General features: G+C 46.9%; 1 protein-coding gene across 10 annotated transcripts in view; it reads left to right on the plus strand.

Moving 5' to 3' along the window:
- The first annotated feature begins 664 nt into the window (after positions 1–664).
- Positions 665–17999, plus strand: part of COL6A3 (collagen type VI alpha 3 chain) — a 53154-nt gene continuing 35819 nt past the window's right edge. For 5 of the 10 annotated variants that reach the window (XM_031604539.2, XM_090144516.1, XM_090144518.1 and 2 more), the window contains exons 1-5: positions 666–944; positions 6753–6902; positions 7379–7996; positions 11929–12531; positions 16605–17207. In XM_031604539.2, coding sequence (XP_031460399.2) covers positions 6815–6902; positions 7379–7996; positions 11929–12531; positions 16605–17207 — 1912 coding nt within the window. In that variant the 5' untranslated portion in view covers positions 666–944; positions 6753–6814. Of the gene's footprint in view, positions 945–6752; positions 6903–7378; positions 7997–11928; positions 12532–16604; positions 17208–17999 lie in introns of all 10 variants that reach the window. The other 5 variants (XM_031604532.2, XM_031604537.2, XM_090144515.1 and 2 more) reach the window with 4 other exon arrangements.

Consider the following 17999-nt stretch of genomic DNA (forward strand, 5'->3'; position numbering starts at 1 on the left):
TGCAACTCCAGCCTCACGCGGGCCAAAGAAAGGGCAAGAGATAAGAATTATTGCTTCTATACCACAAGCTCTTGCAAAAACACAACGTGAACCAGAACGAAATGTTTGATTTCAGCATGCAGAGGGCTAAAAACAAACCCCAAACCTGGTTAGTGCTGCCTAGTGAAAGGTTAACTGTAGCTATTCATGGCACAGAGGCGAAAAATCATGGATCGCTCACTCATCCGACTGATGTAGCACCTTTCAGTTCATCTCTAGAAAGCTTTCTCTGGGCTATTTGTGTTAGAAAACATAGCCTAAGGGCTAAATGCTGATTTCCCTAGGGGCACAGGGAGTGGGGAACCTAACCCCTACTGCATCTGATGGGAAGATGCATGAAGGGCTCAGCTGGGCTCTGCAGCATCCCAGAAGTGCTTCGAGGGAGCCCTGCGTAACTTGGTACAGCCCTTGGCGCACCCTGGCTGCCGCCAGCATCCAAGCCCAGCCCTTCTCAACTGAAAGGCGTGCAATTAAAATAATCCACCATCCCTCTTTTCGCCTTTATAGATAATAAGGAAATAGCGTTCTGGGAAGGGGAAACAGCGCTTGGAGGCGTCCCCGGGGAGCTCTGGTTGGGGCGGGGGGGGGGGGTGGAAGGGAGGGAAAGAGGGAGGGAGGGAAGGAGGACGGCGTGCGATGAGCAGCTCTGACCTCAGCCCCTCCGCCGCCGCCAGAGCACAGCATCTGGATCCCATTTGCAGCGGCCGGTACCGCGCCAGCCGCCTCCCCCGGCCCCGCTCAGAGCCGCGGCGGCCGCCTGTCGGGGAACCAGAGCATCCCGAGCGGCCCGACGAGGAAGGCGAAGGGAAGCGGGGACGCTGAGCGGCACCGGCGGGGCCACAGGAAGGTGCTTCGGAAGGGGAGAACCCCGGGATAAGAGATCTGTTTTGGGGGCTCACTCAATGGTAAGTGCCGCCGTGCGTGCAGGAGCTCGTAGCTTGCACTCGTCTCCCTTCGTGGCTGCTGCTTTTTTAACGGGGGAAAGGGTTCAAAGCGTTTTAAGCAAAACTCAGAGCAGGAAAGGCAAAAGTGTTGGATGAAAGCTGAAAGCTGTGTTTTCACTTTCAGTCTGCAGGGAAAAGCAGTGCTGCAACAGGCTTGTAAAGCAGGGCACCCCAGGAGTCTCCGTGCAGAGCCGGAGTACTGCAGGTGCACGGGGATGCTCTGGGGAGCACAGAATTGAATTAAACTCACTTAAAACCAACGGGGTTTCTCTACGGGTGTTTGCCTTCTATGCTTTGACATCACTGCTGCAGCAGCTTGGTAGGGTGGGAGCACAGAACTGCTTAGGAAGGGGTGTCTATGGAGCTGGAGACCAAAAAGGATGCTTAGGAGTGTGCTGCTGGGGAGACTGCTCTTGGGATGTGGTCTGTGGGGCTGTCTGGGCACAGCAAGGTGCCCACGGCATGCATGGGATCCAACAAGGGCTCCAGGAGGGATAGTGACAACCTAAGGGTGTTTCTCAGTGCATCTTCCCCAGGGTCATCCCCATTTTTAAGGCAGCCCTCATCTCTCCTGCCTACAGGTAAGAGGGATGCACTAACAAAGATTTGCCCACTCTACGTGGGTCCTGCTGCTGGGCTTGTCCCCTGCAACAGACCCATCATCTCCTGGTCATCTGCATAGAAATTTGCTAAAATCAGCTGTTCTCCCTAAGGGAATGGCTCTTCAGCCCAACACAGAGCCTCCCCCTCTTTCCCACCACAGTCCCCTCACCCTCAGCTCCCTGGGATGTTTCAGGCAGCAATGCTCTCACCAAAGGGAGGCAGTGACTAATGGAGGAGACATCCCACCACCCTCTCCCCTCTGCAGAGCCCTCCCTTCCCAGTCCCAGCCTGGTTGTGGCCAAACTGGTTTCCTGACCAGGCACAGAGGCCAAAAGGGGCTGGAGAGGAGGTGGCCAAAGCCACTTTCTTTCCAGCAGGCGCAAAGGGGAAACTCTCAGCTCATTCCTGGTGATGATTCATAGGGTCTCCCAGGGGAGAGACTCTGCATTTTTCAAACTTCTGGCTTTACTCCGTTACCGACTAATTAAAAATTATACATTGGTATGGATGGTCAGATAATTGCTATGCTCCACTAGTTCTGTTGCTGGGGAATGACCAGTTTGGGAGTTCTGTGGTGGCCAAACATCCCCAAGGGCACAGGGATGGAGCAGGACACCTCCTTAGCACCATCCCTCAACTCAACAGCGTGGGCCTTAGGAACCAGGCTTTTTAATCCCTTTCGGATACAGATTTGAACAGATTTGCCCTCTTTACAGAGAGGTTCACTAACTTTGGGAGGCAGGTGGTTTCTCTGCAACAGGAGCAGCATGCCCCACGTCATTCTGTTCATTCATTCATTCTGTACCTCTCCACTTTTCAGCAAAACCAGTGTGAGTTTTGAAACACGCTCACAATTTTCCATTCAAAGCATCACCTCCCCTTGCTTTCAGGGCAAGCTAAACCAACTCCCATCGCAACCAGGAGAGAAATGTTGTTTCTTTCCTAACTTCTGAGACGTGCCTGTTTGGGAACATCCTATTCCTTGCATCACTGCAAACTCTGGCCAACCTCAGATTATCCCCTTGTTGCTTTCGTGCTTGACTTGCAATGGGGACGATCCTGCTCTGTGCAAGGCCAGGCTCTGGCTGGCATTGCATGAATCATGGCCAGCCTGCTGCCCACGTGCCCATCACTTTTTCCACCTTTTTTTAAGTGCTCTGTGTTCCACATTAAGGGGATGATTTGTCTGAGCAGAGAGGCACTGGGAGGCTTATGTTACCCTATATAAAGAGTCATTGATCTTTGAGGGTGTATCCTCATATTTTTTTTTTTTCCAGCAAATACTGCCTTTCCTCTTATTAACAACCCTATTTTAGTCTCAGCCTTTAAGTAAGGGAAAACAAGCAGATTTTAAACCAGTTACATGGTTATAAGAACAGAAGTGAATATGCAATTCATATGAGACTTTGGCACGCTGGGTGTGATATGAAGGCAGCACAGCCCTGGAGTTTTGCTAACTGCTGGTCAGAACTAAACAGGTTTGCAAAAGCAGGAGGATTTTCCATGCTTTTGGGCTGGGTTGCTCAAGTCTACGTTGGTGGGAAGAAACATTTTCAGAAGCAGCCCTCACTTTTCCAGCACCACCAATGCCAAGCAGCAGCAGCAGCATTAAGGGAAACCCTCCAAAAGAAGCGACCCACCCTACACACACAAAGTAGGGATTTAGGGCCCCACAATTGCTTTTATTCAAGGGATTTTTTGGGGAAGAGCCTGAGGGCTGGACAGGAAAACGGGACCACGTGTAACTTGCTCTGGGACAGCATCCCAAAGGCTGGCCAGCACCCATCTGCATCTACACGTGATACAGGTTGCATTCCTATATGCACTGAAGCCATAGACACCTCCCCTCCCCTTGAAAGCCAGCCAGCCCAGCTGAGAGGCATATGCAACGAATCAAAGCGATATGTAAAAGCTGGAGTAATTCTTTCCTGCCTTTTATGTTTTGCTTTTTAAAGCCTACTCATCTGCTTCGAGCTTCTTCGGATTTTAATTATGCTCTGGTGAGAGAAACACACACACAAATGGATGATTTGTAGGAAGCTGGAAGCGCCCACACAAATATAGAATGATGTGAGACGTTCAACTTATTGCATACTTGTCTGTGCATAAAGCAGAAAATAGCTGCTGGGGAAAATATTTAAGGAAATCATTGCGTTAGTGGCAGAAAGGGCTGCCTTTTGAAAGCATTATTGGTAACAGATGTATATCTTCTGATGAAATGGAGGAGATGCTGTTGCAACCAGAGGTCACCACACGCTGCATCAGCTTGTGGCAGACAGAAAAGCCACACATTACTGAAGAGCACCTTTTGATCACAGGGGAATTATTAACAGATAGGTTCTCCAGGGTTCCTTAGCAGCTCTTTGCCCTCCCAAAAGCACTTCAGCTTCAGGATTTTCAGCCTTGCTTCCAGGCTTATCATGGTTATATCGAAAGCTCTGCTGGAGATTCCACACACCCAAGGCTGTGAGAAACTTTCCATTGAGAAAATCAGTGATAAATTCAGGATGAAAGTAAGCTGCCCAGATAGCAAACCAGAAGAATACATTTGCAGCAGGGACACCTGTCAGCAACCGCAAAATTAACTCTAATTGCCTTAAATTCACAGTCCCTGCTTTTGTCCTCCACCTCCTGCAAGCTGAATCCACCTCCAGCTTCTGTGGCCAGCAGGAGGTGTAGGAAGAGGGGTAGAAAAATGGAGCAGAGTAAGTTATACCTTGCATCTTGCCCAAACCAACCCAAGCAACAAAAATCACATCATCCACCTCTTCCACCAAGCAAGAGACTTACTGTTTGCTCTATCAGATGAACCCTGAGCGGTGCCTTTGCTTCTTCTCCATTGCCACCTCCTCACCCAGCACCTCCCCTTGCATTGTGGCTGGGGAAAAGGAGGAACCCTGTTAGGGAACACCTGTGCTTAAAGGCTCCTCGAGTGGTCAATCAGTCTCTAACGAACACCTGCCCCAAAACACTTCTCTGCCTCTCTCCTTTTAGCTAACCAGGATGTTAAGATGGCTTTGGGAGAGGGTGATGCTAGAGGGATTAATGCAGCTGTGTTAACCAACAGGGCTCTCTGCTGACATGTAACCAAAAATACAGCGATCACAGAGGGAGCTGGAAATAGATCCAGGACCCTCTAAGGATTAAAACAGAACAGAAGGCAATTAAAAAGAACAGCCAGCATATTACTGCTTGAAAAATATATCCTAATCCTAAGCTGGCTGGATCAAATCAAACAAACCCGAGACTGAGTGTTGCTCCAGCACAGTGAGCTGGGCAAGGTTATCTCACAGTGTCCTTTTGGGTGCTGCCCAGCTTTCCCATCCCTGGGGTCAAAGGATTGAGGTGTGAAAGAGGGGCAGTGTCCATCAGAGCAGGTTTTCTGTCACTAGAGGCACTGGGAGGTTTGGCTTGGGCTCCAGTAGCTGGGGAGATGGATGGTGGCCAGATAACAAGGCATTTTTTTTTTAGACTATAAATGATAGAGATACCCCAGCTGCAGCTGTTGCCTCTATTAATTGAAGAGTTGCCAATAACAGGGAAGCCTCATCCTGTCTTAAGTAATCCTGCATGCTAGCTGCTGGCTCTGGGTGCCTATTAAACAGCTCTCCATCTGGTGTTATTGCTGTCATACACAACAGTAGGAGAGTCAGGGCCTGCCTTGTACTACATGGGCTTTTGGTCGTACTCCTGGCCGTGCCAGCTTTGCCATTCATGCGTCTTGCAAGGCTCCTCTGAAAGGGCAGGCTGTTTAACTCTCTGAGACTCTCCTAGCTGCTTAGACTGATGGAGCTGGCAGCAATGGCTATGAGCAAACTGATCTTCTTCCTCCTCAGCGATGACCCGGTTAACAGCTTGGTGTATCTGAATCACTTTTGGCTCATTTGAATAATTGAGCTCTTTTTGGGGAATGAGAAGTATTATATCACCGTGCTCCCTTTTGGGAGGATGTTTTCTCAGTGAAGCAAGAGTTTCTTCATATCCAAGCCTCCAGAGCTGGTTTCTGCTCTGTAGGTTTGGATGTGTGGATTAAATAATAAATTGGCCATCACTATGACAACGGATACACAGCTTTCCTGAAGGAGGCATTATTTCAGAAGGTTTGCCAGGTGGATCAAAGATAAGAAACATCCATAAATTATATTTTGGCTCCGGCACATAAAATATTAATCTTGGTGCCTTTCCAAAATGTGGTCAGCCAGAGCAGGCTATTCCATTGCCGGGGCTGTGAGCTTGAGGGAGTCCAAGGGCTTTTTGCTGTATAGCCAGAACATGTGGCTCGCTTGGGTCTGGGATAATTAAGTTTCCATTTGTAGCTTTGGGAGAGCTGAAAAGGTGAAATGAGGCAAAGAGGGGCGTTCAGGAGGATCTGCCTTCTGCAAAAATTCAAATAAGGAGCAGCAGCAGCGGGAAAGTGTGCTTTGTCCAGATGTTTCGACTTGTGCCCTGTGGGCAAGGAGAAGGTGGCCAGATATTTTGGTTGTTGAATCATCAGAGAAGAAATCTAGGCTGGCCATTTGCCAATATACTCAGCATTATCTGGGCAGTACAGGCGAGAAGAAAGCCATCTATGCCCCACAGTGATGACTGGACATCAATGGTGGGAATGACTGTTCTTCTACAAAAAAGAACCTGACCAGCGTTAAAATAATTTTCCCCTACCAAAACATCACCCAAACATCATAAAACCACACAGTTTGACTTTTCTATCCCATCTCATCTGTTTCAGTCCAGGCACATGTGTGGAATCATAGAATATCCCAAGTTGGAAGGGATCCATAAGGATTGTCAAATCCAACTCCTGGCTCCATGCAGGACCACCTAAAAATCAGTCTGTATGACTGATCATAGTCACACAGAGGATGGTGATGCACTGGAATAGGTTGCCCAAGGAGGCTGTGGATGCCCCATCCCTGGAGGCATTCAAGGCCAGGCTGGATGTGGCTCTGGGCAGCCTGCTCTGGTGGTTGGTGGCCCTGCACATGGCAGGGGGTTGAAAATAGATGCTCATGTGGTCCTTTTCAACCCAGGACGTTCTAGGATTCTATGATTCTTTGAACCTCCTGCACTGACATCTTGTAGGAAGTGGAATGGCTACCAGTACTCATTAACAATTAGGTATTTAATAACGACCAGAGTATTAACCCCGTTCTCCCTCTCCCTTAGGTCTCGCATCAGGTGCTTTGAAACAAGGAGAATAAAAAGGAAAACTGGAACAAAAGAACAGAATGAGGAAGCACCGACATTTGCCCCTCGCGGCAATACTTGGCCTCCTGCTCTCAGGCTTTTGCTCAGTTGGTGCCCAGCAGCAAGCAGGTAAGACGAGACCCATTGCTGACCACAGTCCTCCACGAGCACGCTGCTCGCTCGCTCCGAGATGTTTGCACCGTTTGTTTTTTAATCTGCATGTTCGATGGTACATTGTGGTTTACCTCCTGCTCCTCCACTCCCGTTGGGCTGACCTCAGAGCCTGGACCTTCCCCAGCATGTCGCTAGCCAGCTGGCCAGCTCCAGGATGCTCTGCGTGGCCGGGGTGCGGGATGTGGGGTTTTGCCCCAGCGTGGCCCCAAGTGGGTTTCCTCCAGGGCAGGGCTGTTGTGGCCTCCTTGCATGCGTATGAGCGTGGGAAGAGGAGGGGAGATGAGAGATGAGCACTGCCACCGACCCGCAGGGAGCTGCTGGGTTTTTAGGAGGTGCAGGCACCCTTTGGAGTGGAGCTCGTGGCACTGGGTTGAGGAGGAATGCTTGCGCTGACTGCTAGAAAATCCTAAACCCCATCTGTTTTTTTAAAGCCGTCAGAAACGTTGCCGTGGCTGATATAATATTTCTAGTGGATTCCTCTTGGAACATTGGGAAGGAGCACTTCCAACTCGTTCGAGAGTTTCTGTATGATGTTGTAAAGGCTTTAGATGTGGGAGGAAATGATTTCCGTTTTGCACTGGTCCAGTTCAGCGGAAACCCACACACAGAGTTCCAGTTAAATACGTACCCCTCTAACCAAGATGTGCTCTCCCATATCGCGAATATGCCTTACATGGGGGGAGGCAGCAAGACTGGAAAAGGATTAGAGTACCTAATCGAGAACCATCTCACTAAAGCTGCTGGAAGCAGAGCGAGTGAAGGCGTTCCCCAGGTTATTATAGTGTTAACGGACGGACAATCCCAGGATGATGTGGCTCTGCCATCATCTGTCCTTAAATCGGCCCATGTAAACATGATTGCGGTCGGCGTGCAGGATGCGGTGGAAGGGGAGTTAAAGGAAATAGCGAGCCGACCCTTCGATACCCACCTTTTCAACCTAGAGAATTTTACCGCTCTCCATGGCATAGTTGGAGATTTAGTGGCAAGTGTCCGTACCTCCATGACTCCAGAAAAGGCTGGAGCCAAAGGACTGGTTAAAGACATCACAGGTAATGGCCGACTGCTGCGCTCTGTCCTGGCCATGCTGGTGGCTCCCGTCAGCATGGCGACTGCTGGTGCTGCACTGTGTGAAGCCTTTGTAAGAGCGGACTGAGATGGATGGTCAGAGGTTTAAAAACAAAGGTTTGAAGCGTATGGCCCTGTGCTTGTACTTGTACTCCATGGTTTGCAAACAGAGCTGAAATTCCTGTTGCAGGAGGCAGTTCAGGAGCCCTGGCGTGGGCACTGGTCCCTTGGAGACATCCTTCTGCACTCACGGCACAGAAATGAGAGCTTAGGGCTTCTGCAGAGCTCTTAAATCGCTTCATCCCTTACACTCCCCAGGTAGAGAAATAGGAGAGAAACACATCAGCTCTGATGGTGTCGAACCAAAGCCCTCTGTGGGCTGCACAGGTCCCTGCTGGCTGCAGGGACACGGGATGGGATGTCCCCTTGCAGCTGGTGGAAAACGAGGTCTGTGCAGGGGACCCTGGGGACATGGTGGGATGCAGGCATCACAACTGAGATGCCATCGTAGCCTGGAGCAGCGCAGAGTTGACGTGCCAGGGATTTGGTCCCCCCTCCCCTAGACCTCATGGGCCCTTTAGGTTTGGAAGATGTAGCTTCCACACAGCCCTGCGACTACAGAGGGGCCTCGGGAGACCGTATTCCCACTGACAGTATGGGGTGACTTTAGAAAGCCCCATTATTTTTCCTGTTTCAGCCAAAGACAGCAAAAGCAGTGCTTGCTGAGAGTAGGTTGGGTGAGAGCTCCATCTCAGACAGTCCACAGACCTCACTTCTCCTCTGCTTGGAGAAAGTGTGCGGTTTCATAGTCCCTATTTGCCATGCCACTCAGTTGCCTTCTATCCAAGCTGGTGACTCCCACCTGCTGACCCTTCTTTAACTTCTCTGCGTTCTGCACTGGCTTCAAGGAATCTGCACTGACCACAAGCTGGGGACCGAATTTGCCTGGAAAAGATAAGAGAGCCTTCCTCTTTCCCTCCTCTTGTTTATGAAATGGCAGTGTGTAAAAGGGCCTTCCGAGCAGCTTTGTTGTGTTTCAAAACAGAAGTCCAAGAGATCAAACCTTTCTTTTTATTCCTGAGACTCCATCTGAAGGTCAATAGCTTGTGGGGTGATGTAAGGCAATGGCAGTGTGATGAGGTGTAACATTAATCCTCTGTGTTGTCTCGTCTGATTAACCCTCACGCCACCCCACTGGGTGCTCTCCATCACTGCATGACACCGAGCAACACCAAAAGGCTGTGTTCACATGTGTTGTTGGTTTTTTTCTTGTTTTGTTTTTTTTTGTGCAATGTGCTTGACAGGGCAAATATCCAGGTCACGTGAAAGCCACAGGGAAGGAAAGGAGCTCCCCCTGAAAGAAGACGTAACATTCACCATTTCTAAGGAAAACATGCTGATACATGTGTTAAAGGAATGCCATATATGATGTGCTGACAGCGCTGCAGAGGCTGTTCAGCATCATCACTGTGAAGGGACACATTTCTTCCCTGCTGAAACCAATAGGGGAATTTGTCCTTGGCGGCTGGCTGTCCTCCTCTGGGACATGCCAGCAAGTAACAGATGTCCCAAGTCTCAGATGCTTCTTTAAAAGCTATAAAGGCAAATTCCCACTTCGTGTACATCTCTACTGAGAGATATCCATTGTAAGCCTTTCCACCCCCTCCTGTGTCACGGAATTTAAGCTAATCCTACTGTTGCAGTTTTGTCCCAGCACACTCTGCACGAGCTGTCTATGGAGTATCATTATATACGTGAAAAGATGTTACATTGCATGACAGTACGTGGTGTGCAAAGTGTGGTGCAATTAATAGTTTGCTTAAGAGCTGAGGAGATCATTCTTTCAGCTGCTAACTCCATGTAGCATTGATATGTGTGGAAATGCCATGGATGTTACCCTAGAAATGAACCTGAATGTGAAGAAATAATGTGAAAGAAAACCAACCAGTCCCGTAGTATTTCCGTTATAAAGTACCAGACCTGTTGGTCTGTGGCAGTCCCCAGAGCTGACTGGCATAAGTATGGAAGTCAGCCCTGAGTTTGCCCTGGTGCATTTGTTAAACCTGAACTGTCTGTCTCATCTGACCCTTCTTGCTTAGTTGTGTAACAAGCATGCGTTCATTTGTCCTCCAGCACCGTCCTGTTCCATAAATGTGCACTGAAGTACGAGAGTTTTTTACGGTGATGACAAATTATCCAACACACCTGTTTCATAAAAACTGTTTTCACTTTTGCGGGAGCAACCCGTGGTGATGTGATGATGCCCACTGGTGTCTGAAATGCCATTCCTCAGGGTATCTGAAGCAGCACTCTGTACTTTGAGATTTCCTTTCTCTTTGTGTTATAAAGTGGAGCGTGAGCATCCTAACCACAAACGGCACAGCAAAGCCAACCCTAAACTCTCTCACAGCTCTTGACTCAGCAGTGGAAAAGAATTCCAGAGCCCTTTGCGATTCTGAGCTGTGTTGGTGTTCTCCAAGCTGGTGTTGGCCACTGAGTTGGCCTAGGGAAACAGTGACTCCTTGGAGAGCCTTTCCCTTTGCTGCTGGGATCGCACAGTTGAGTGCATTGTGGTGCACGAGAACGTTTACTAGAAAAGCAGCCAAAAATGATGGATGATGCTCATTGCAATGACTGCAGGTTTATTCCTGGCTCTGCTAAACTATGGGCCAGTTTTGCTGCCAGGCTCACCTTCAGCTTTCAAAAACAGAGAGCTGGATTTCCAAGCATGGCTCGTCAGTCATTTGCAAATGATCTGCAGTTTGATTTGTTGACGAGATTGGAGAATGGTAGCATGGAACCACTTGAGCATGCTTTGGGGTCTTCTTCCCCTGCCTATCGAGTGCACACAGCTCTTGGTGATGTGGATGGTAAAGTCACCTGAGAAAAAGAAGGAAGAGCAGACACCAGGCCATTTTGGGTCTGCTTCGGTAAGTCTCACAGAAAAAAAAATGCCTACCCCTCAACAACCATGCTAATGCCATATAAAAGTGTTGTTTGGTGTGTGTATATTCTCAGCAGATGCTTGCGATCATCTGGGTATAGAGTCACAACGAATAGAGTTGGATAATTGTGTCATGACTGATTTCATCACCGTTTTAACCTGATTCTGCATTCCTTGATTGAATATGAAGTGTCCACATGAACACAGATCAGACGTATCTACTGATAATCAATGCATCTGTGCAAAGCAATTAACGCAAGACAGCGTTTGTGTGGCGTGTGTCGATAATTGCATGGGTCAGTTTGATGGACAAATATCATTGTGCATATGCTGGACAGCTGGCAAAAGAACTGCAGAGCAAGAACAGCAACCAAAACTTTTCCAGTTGTTTCTTACAGCTGCGTTTCAAATAACCTTTACACATGCCAATATATTCAGCCACCGTTTTTAAAAAGCAAAAGAGTAGAATTGAAAGAGAGAGGCTGAAACTTTCCATGTAACAGGCAAATAATGTCTTTTTCTTAAAAAAAAAAAAAAAGAAAGACTACAATGAGGAAAAGGCCCTGTGAATGTTACTGTTGTCCCCCAGTATCTGCAGTGTGAATTGCCACCAAAATCCACCGTTTCTTTTGATTCTGTCAGTTCAAATATTTTGACAGGACGGGGTACGGATGGAGTGGATCTAGATTTTCAACAGCAGTGTTTTGCTGAGTTTTCTCCTCACGTGTCAGAAGCACAGATGCCCGTGGGACAGCAGCCACGAGCTCAGGTTGTGTCCAACCTGGGGCTGGAACTCGTATTCAATCAGAATGCAGAACTAAGAGGCAAACGTCACCTCCTCATTGAACACGTGTTTTGTTTTCTCATTTTCTTGTTTCTTACTGGTTTTCCAAGAAACATGTCAGAACACTGTACGACTGCATGTAATCACTCATTTTAATGCTTTCACCTTTTGCATTTCTTTTTTTCAAGCTCAAGAGTCTGCTGACCTTATTTTCCTTATTGACGGATCAAACAACATCGGAAGTGTCAATTTTCCAGCCATACGCGATTTCCTTGTAAATTTGATTGAAAGCCTCAGAGTTGGAGCTCAGCAGATACACATTGGGGTGGTGCAGTATAGTGATCAACCCAGAACCGAGTTCGCTTTGAACAGCTACTCCACAAAAGCGGATGTGCTGGATGCCGTCAAGGCACTCAGTTTCCGCGGTGGCAAGGAAGCTAACACTGGTGCAGCACTGGAATATGTGGTGGAGAACCTCTTCACCCAGGCAGGAGGCAGCAGGATAGAGGAAGCGGTGCCTCAGATCTTAGTGCTGATAAGTGGTGGAGAGTCTAGCGATGATATCCGAGAGGGCTTGTTAGCGGTGAAGCAAGCTAGTATATTTTCGTTTAGCATTGGGGTCCTGAATGCTGACAGTGCAGAGCTGCAGCAGATTGCTACTGATGGAAGCTTCGCGTTTACTGCCCTGGATATCCGTAACCTTGCTGCTCTTCGAGAATTATTACTGCCCAACATTGTTGGAGTGGCCCAAAGACTCATTTTGTTAGAGGCCCCAACCATTGTGACTGAAGGTATGTATGCCTTTCTGGACTGTTGCATTTTGATGAATTTTGCACGCTTTAAAAACAGTTTTTATTTTTTGGGTTTTGCAATGCATCTCTCTGATCTGATTTTGGAGAAAATGTGCAGCTAATGTGCAGAAACTCGTTTGCTCAGGGGGTTATCTTTGGAAAAACCTGTGTCTATAACAGGCATGGCATGGGGTTTGAAAGAATACTGTATAAAAAGGCTCGTATAATCCTTACTGTGATATCTAAGGGTATAAAAAGGCTTATATAATCTCTATCATTGTATCTCAGCACTCCTGGAAGTAAATACTGCAGCGTGTTTGGCTCTGAGAACACTTATGTCACATAAGCTTACATTATCTGTCAATAGAAAGTGGCATCGGAAGGATGGGGAAGCTAATAGGGGTGTAAGGTGGATCCCTGCCTCCAGCACTTGAATCACCTACTTCATTGAAACTATGCACCAGCCTTGGGAGAAGGGTAAAAATGTGCACTGAAGCCTCTATAGAGGATTTTGTGTCACTGGGCATTAAAAGAAAAAGAACCCTTAGTTCTTCTGAAGTGAAATCCCTACTTTGCCTATCGTATGTTTCCCCTTCAGTCTCTAATCTGAGTTTGCAGCATTCCACCAGCCCACGGAAGAACAAAAAGTCCATATTCCACTGAGGTTGCTTTGTCACACCTTATGGCCATCATTTCTGATCCAGCGTGATCTTGGGGGCAGTAGAATAACAAATATCTGGGATTTACGTGCCTGATTTATGGAGCACGTATGCGATTAAGAGTTTCTCACCCTGTGATTTTACAGCTCAGCTAAATGTAGTGGTAGTGAGCCTTATGAAAGATCCAACACGTTATGTTTCAGAGGCCCCTGGGAAAGGCCAGGCTAGAGTTCCTGCACATAATCACCAGAATGCTTAATGCAAACAACACTGCTGGGATTTGCGTTCCAGTCTGGAGCTCTGTACATACCGTTCAACTCATGATGGATGTTAACCTATAAAGCTGCATCCCAGATGTCTTCTCTAATCTATGTTGAAACGTGTTTGCTATCTCGTGGCTCAAACCAAAGGGAGGAATTTGCCTAAAAGATCATTTTATGACCTTGCCTCCATTTTTTCTGGGAGGAACAAAGGTAACCTGTCCTCGTGGCACTCCACAAGTGTCATATTTACCTAAATAGGTTGAAAATGTGCAAGTCTAACTAAAATGCACTGTCAATGCATTGACACCCAAGCGTGTCAATGGAAATCCCCTCTTCTGCCCCACTGATCCTAACGCTGTTCAAATCCCAGCAACTGGGTTGTTTGCTGGGACAGGAATCTTTAGTTCAAAATTATTTCCAAAGCTTTGAGCTTTTGAAACTAAAGTTTTCAAATTGGTAATTGGAGAATACTCGGATTAATAATTTGGGCATGTCTGATTTCTTTTGCACTTGGGATATTTCCACTAGTTCGTTTGCAGAAGGCACTGCAACAGCCAGTGCAATCACACATATATAGGTGGATCAGCTAAATGGAGAAGGTGTTTTTCTCCAAGGAGCTTTGGGGAATTTCCTTTCCCTAGCATCCGTTTGGAGGGAGCTGCTCGATTCACATCGATGCCTCGGATGTCTGCAGTGTAAAGCAGTGGTTTGGGATGCTCAGTGCATCTGGAATGGGATACTAAGCCCACTGGAGATGCCAAGCATTCCTGTCAAATACACAAGTCATCTTGCTTCACTTTAGCTCTGGGGCTGCACACTAGTCTCCTGGGGATGAATGAGTCTCCCAAAGTGCCTTTCTGCCTCTCTCCTCTTTCTCTTAGCTGTACAGCAGAAGATGAGGCATTTCACCAAAGATAGCAGAGATGGCACTGAGAAGGAATCTCTGCAGGGTCAGGTTTGATAGGGACGTCTTCAGACATTCCTAGGGGACTGCAATAATCTTGAAAGTCCAAGGTAGTTCTCTGGTCCCAACCCATTTGAAATTCCTGGCAGTCTTGCCATTGGTTTCATTGGGTGCTACATAAGAACCCGTGAGAGGTGTACAGCTTTCCCTACATATTTTTGCTTTGTTTCCATTGGAATTAACACCACGGGGTCTTTCTTCCTGCTGGTTTTGGGGTCAGATCTTGCATTCCTTTTCTCTAAGGAAATGTATTGCAGGATTTGAGAGAACTGAGAAGAATTAATAGAGGAGGGAGCTGTTCCTTCGTGGCTTCTCTTGTCTTTGAAAAGACCCTTTGATGTTTCCCACAAACTTCTATATAAAGTCAAAAGTTCCCAGGGTCTCCATTTTTGGGTATCTGCTGCTGAAAAGCGAAGAAAGCACTATATTCATCTTTTCTGGATGACACAAAACAGGGATTTCAGGCGCTGTTCTCCGCTTGGAAAGTTTCCTGTACTCAGCCCTCTTCTCCTTGGGGTAATTGATGAGGAAAAAACCTGTCTAGGGGGATAAATACTGGATGTATCCTGGCTCTGGGAAGGGGAATGCTCAAACAAATCCTTGTTCCTGTGTGAGTAGCTCTGTTTGGACAGCCTGGGTGGTCAATGCACTGCTAGCCCATGGCACTGGCATTTCAAGTAAGGTTGTAGCTTGGGGTGGGAGCTCTCATTCACTTCACATGGAGTTCCATCACTTTTTTTTTTTTTTTTTTTTTTTTTATCTGAAACCACCACACCAGGCTATTCTATGCTTCAAATTTTGATGATCAGTCCTTCAAACAATTTCCATCTGGTCTCTGGGTGTGAGGGGCATTTGCAAGGCTCATGCTTGCCAACAGAGGCAAGTCCCTCAGGACAGGCACATTGCAGAAGCTGTCTCCAGCTGTAAATCACTCCTTGGGGTAGCCCAGTCCTACAGTACTTGTCCATCATCAGAAACCCGATGGAGACCAGCCTCCCCAGGCAAAAAATGGCCTTTGTGAGCACTGCTTTCTGCAGCCAGCTGGTGCCTGGCCAAGGAGGACTGCAGCCAACGCTTTGTTCTTTGTTCATATCCAAAGTAAATAGCCTCCATGCAGAGGAGCCCTGATGGGATGAAGGATTGCCCTTTTCCATCTGGGCAGGGCATAATGTTTGCTACCACTTACCCTGAGCAGTGCGAGGTCCTAATGGCTGGGTCTCAGCTTCCCTGGGGCTGTGCACTGAGCCTGGGAGATGATGGATAAAAGTGGGTTGTTTGAAAGATGGTGTTATCTCCCATCATGATCCCATATAATGCTTTTGTCATAACGAGTGTTGGTCTTGTTAAAATTTACTGCTGCATCACGTACGTCCGGTGTATTAAATATGATGGTGTTTTGGTTCCAATGCTGCACAAGTTTGTGTGTTCTTTTTTTCCCCCCCTAACTATCTTCCTTCAAACTAAGCCAGAGAACTGGAAAGCTAAACGTGCCCTTTCTTCATCCTATGCCATCATCCATAATACTGTTTCAGAGATTACAACCTAGGATACCTATTTTGCTATAAACATGGCAAGCAGAATAGAATTCAGCTCTTCCATGACTGGACTGGCTGTGCCAAGAAAAAACCATAGCTTGTTTTTGTTAGATAAGGAATAAGATGTAGGACACGAAAACCCAAAGTCCAGGTACGTTGAGTAAGCAGAGATTATTCTTTACTTGTGTCATTGCTCTTGTGAATCCAGTCCTTTTGAGACCAAACCACTCTCAGGTTTTATTCGGATGGCTCCGCCGCAGACTGAGGAGCATCACCATATGATTTTGCCTCACGTTCCAGCTAACTGCCAAGGTTTCTCCTGAATTTTTTGCATTTTTCTTGCTTTGGTTTGTATAAGCATTTTAGTATTTTTATAAACAATTTAAGTCTTGCAACTCTTCAATGTTTTTGAAATGGGAAACAACCAGATTTCTTGCTAGCCCTCTGCTGGAACTCAAGTAACAATTCAGGTTTTTTTTTTTTGTTTGTTTGTTTTTAAACTAAGACCCTTAAAAAGGTATGAAAAGTAACAGTCCCACAAACCAATAATAAGTCCTAAATCCTACTGGGCTGTCAACATAGAATTGATGCAGATAGCGTAGTGGAAGACTTCACTGATGTTATATTCATGTGTGTGTATCATTACTTGCAGTTATTGAAGTGAACAAGAAGGATATAGTCTTCCTGATAGATGGCTCAACAGCTCTGGGGACTGGCCCCTTTAACTCAATTCGTGATTTCGTTGCCAAAATCGTCCAAAGGCTGGAGGTTGGACCCGACCTGATCCAAGTCGCGGTGGCTCAGTACGCAGACACTGTGAGGCCAGAGTTTTATTTTAACACCCATCAGAACAGAAAGGATGTGATGGCTAACGTGAAGAAAATGAAGCTCATGGGTGGTACGGCCCTCAACACTGGCTCAGCACTGGACTTTGTGAGGAACAACTTCTTCACCAGTGCTGCCGGGTGTAGGATGGAGGAAGGGGTGCTCCCCATGCTGGTACTCATCACTGGTGGTAAGTCCATGGATGCCGTTGAGCAAGCTGCAGCAGAGATGAAAAGGAACAGGATAGTGATCCTTGCCGTTGGGTCGAGAAACGCTGACATGGCAGAACTCCAAGAAATTGCTCATGAGAGAGATTTTGTGTTCAACCCAAATGACTTCCGCCTTCAGTTCATGCAAGCCATTCTTCCTGAGGTGCTGTCACCCATCCGGACGCTCTCTGGAGGAATGATAATCCAAGAAACACCATCAGGTAATTGATTATCTTGTTCTAATTAAAGAGATACGATTTATAAATTTATCAGCTTGTATTTTGTTACACGCAGAGGTAACACGAAAAAGCATGGAGAGCATTTCGGCATAGCTAAATATTGTCTCTTTGATTTGCAGAATGTGCATGAACAGACAGATAAACGTGGTAGCATGCTTGTCGGGATAACTTTGCCATTCCTTCCTAGGGACTTTGTCCCAGACCATGTTAATTACCAGCCTTCAAAGCCTGGATGCAAAAGAGGAACATTACTAGTTAGGTACTCAGATCATACACTGGACGTTTTTCCTTTCCCTTAGGATGTGTGTATCCAATGGATAGGACACTTTGAATATCATAATCTCTTCCTCAGCTTGAAAATCATCAAATAGTGGATATACAGTCAAGAAAGCTTGATTTTTTTTCTCTTAGTGTAAATAAAACAAGAACATTTTCTCATGGAGATGCTCAGAGAAGGCTAGTCTGACACTGTTGGCCAGAAACAGCTGCTTCCATAATATAGTTGTAGTTTTCTTACCAACATTTATTCAGCCCATGCCTTAAGAGGCACATGAGACTGCTGCAGTGTTGACTTCAATTTAATCTGCAGTGTTGCCTTTAATTTAATCTGTTTATAAGAAGGTGATCCAAAGCCCCGTGAAACCAATGTATTCTTTTTACTTGCTATTTCCATTGACATCAGTAGACGTTTGGAAGAAATCCAGAAGGTAGAGTCACGTCTTCCGAGGCAGTTTGCTGGTATTTCAGGAGGTTTTAAATCTGTATAGAGATTTT

The sequence above is a fragment of the Phasianus colchicus genome, chromosome 7, assembly GCF_987193195.1.
Source record: "Phasianus colchicus chromosome 7, bPhaCol1.hap1.1, whole genome shotgun sequence".
Taxonomy (NCBI): domain Eukaryota; kingdom Metazoa; phylum Chordata; class Aves; order Galliformes; family Phasianidae; genus Phasianus; species Phasianus colchicus.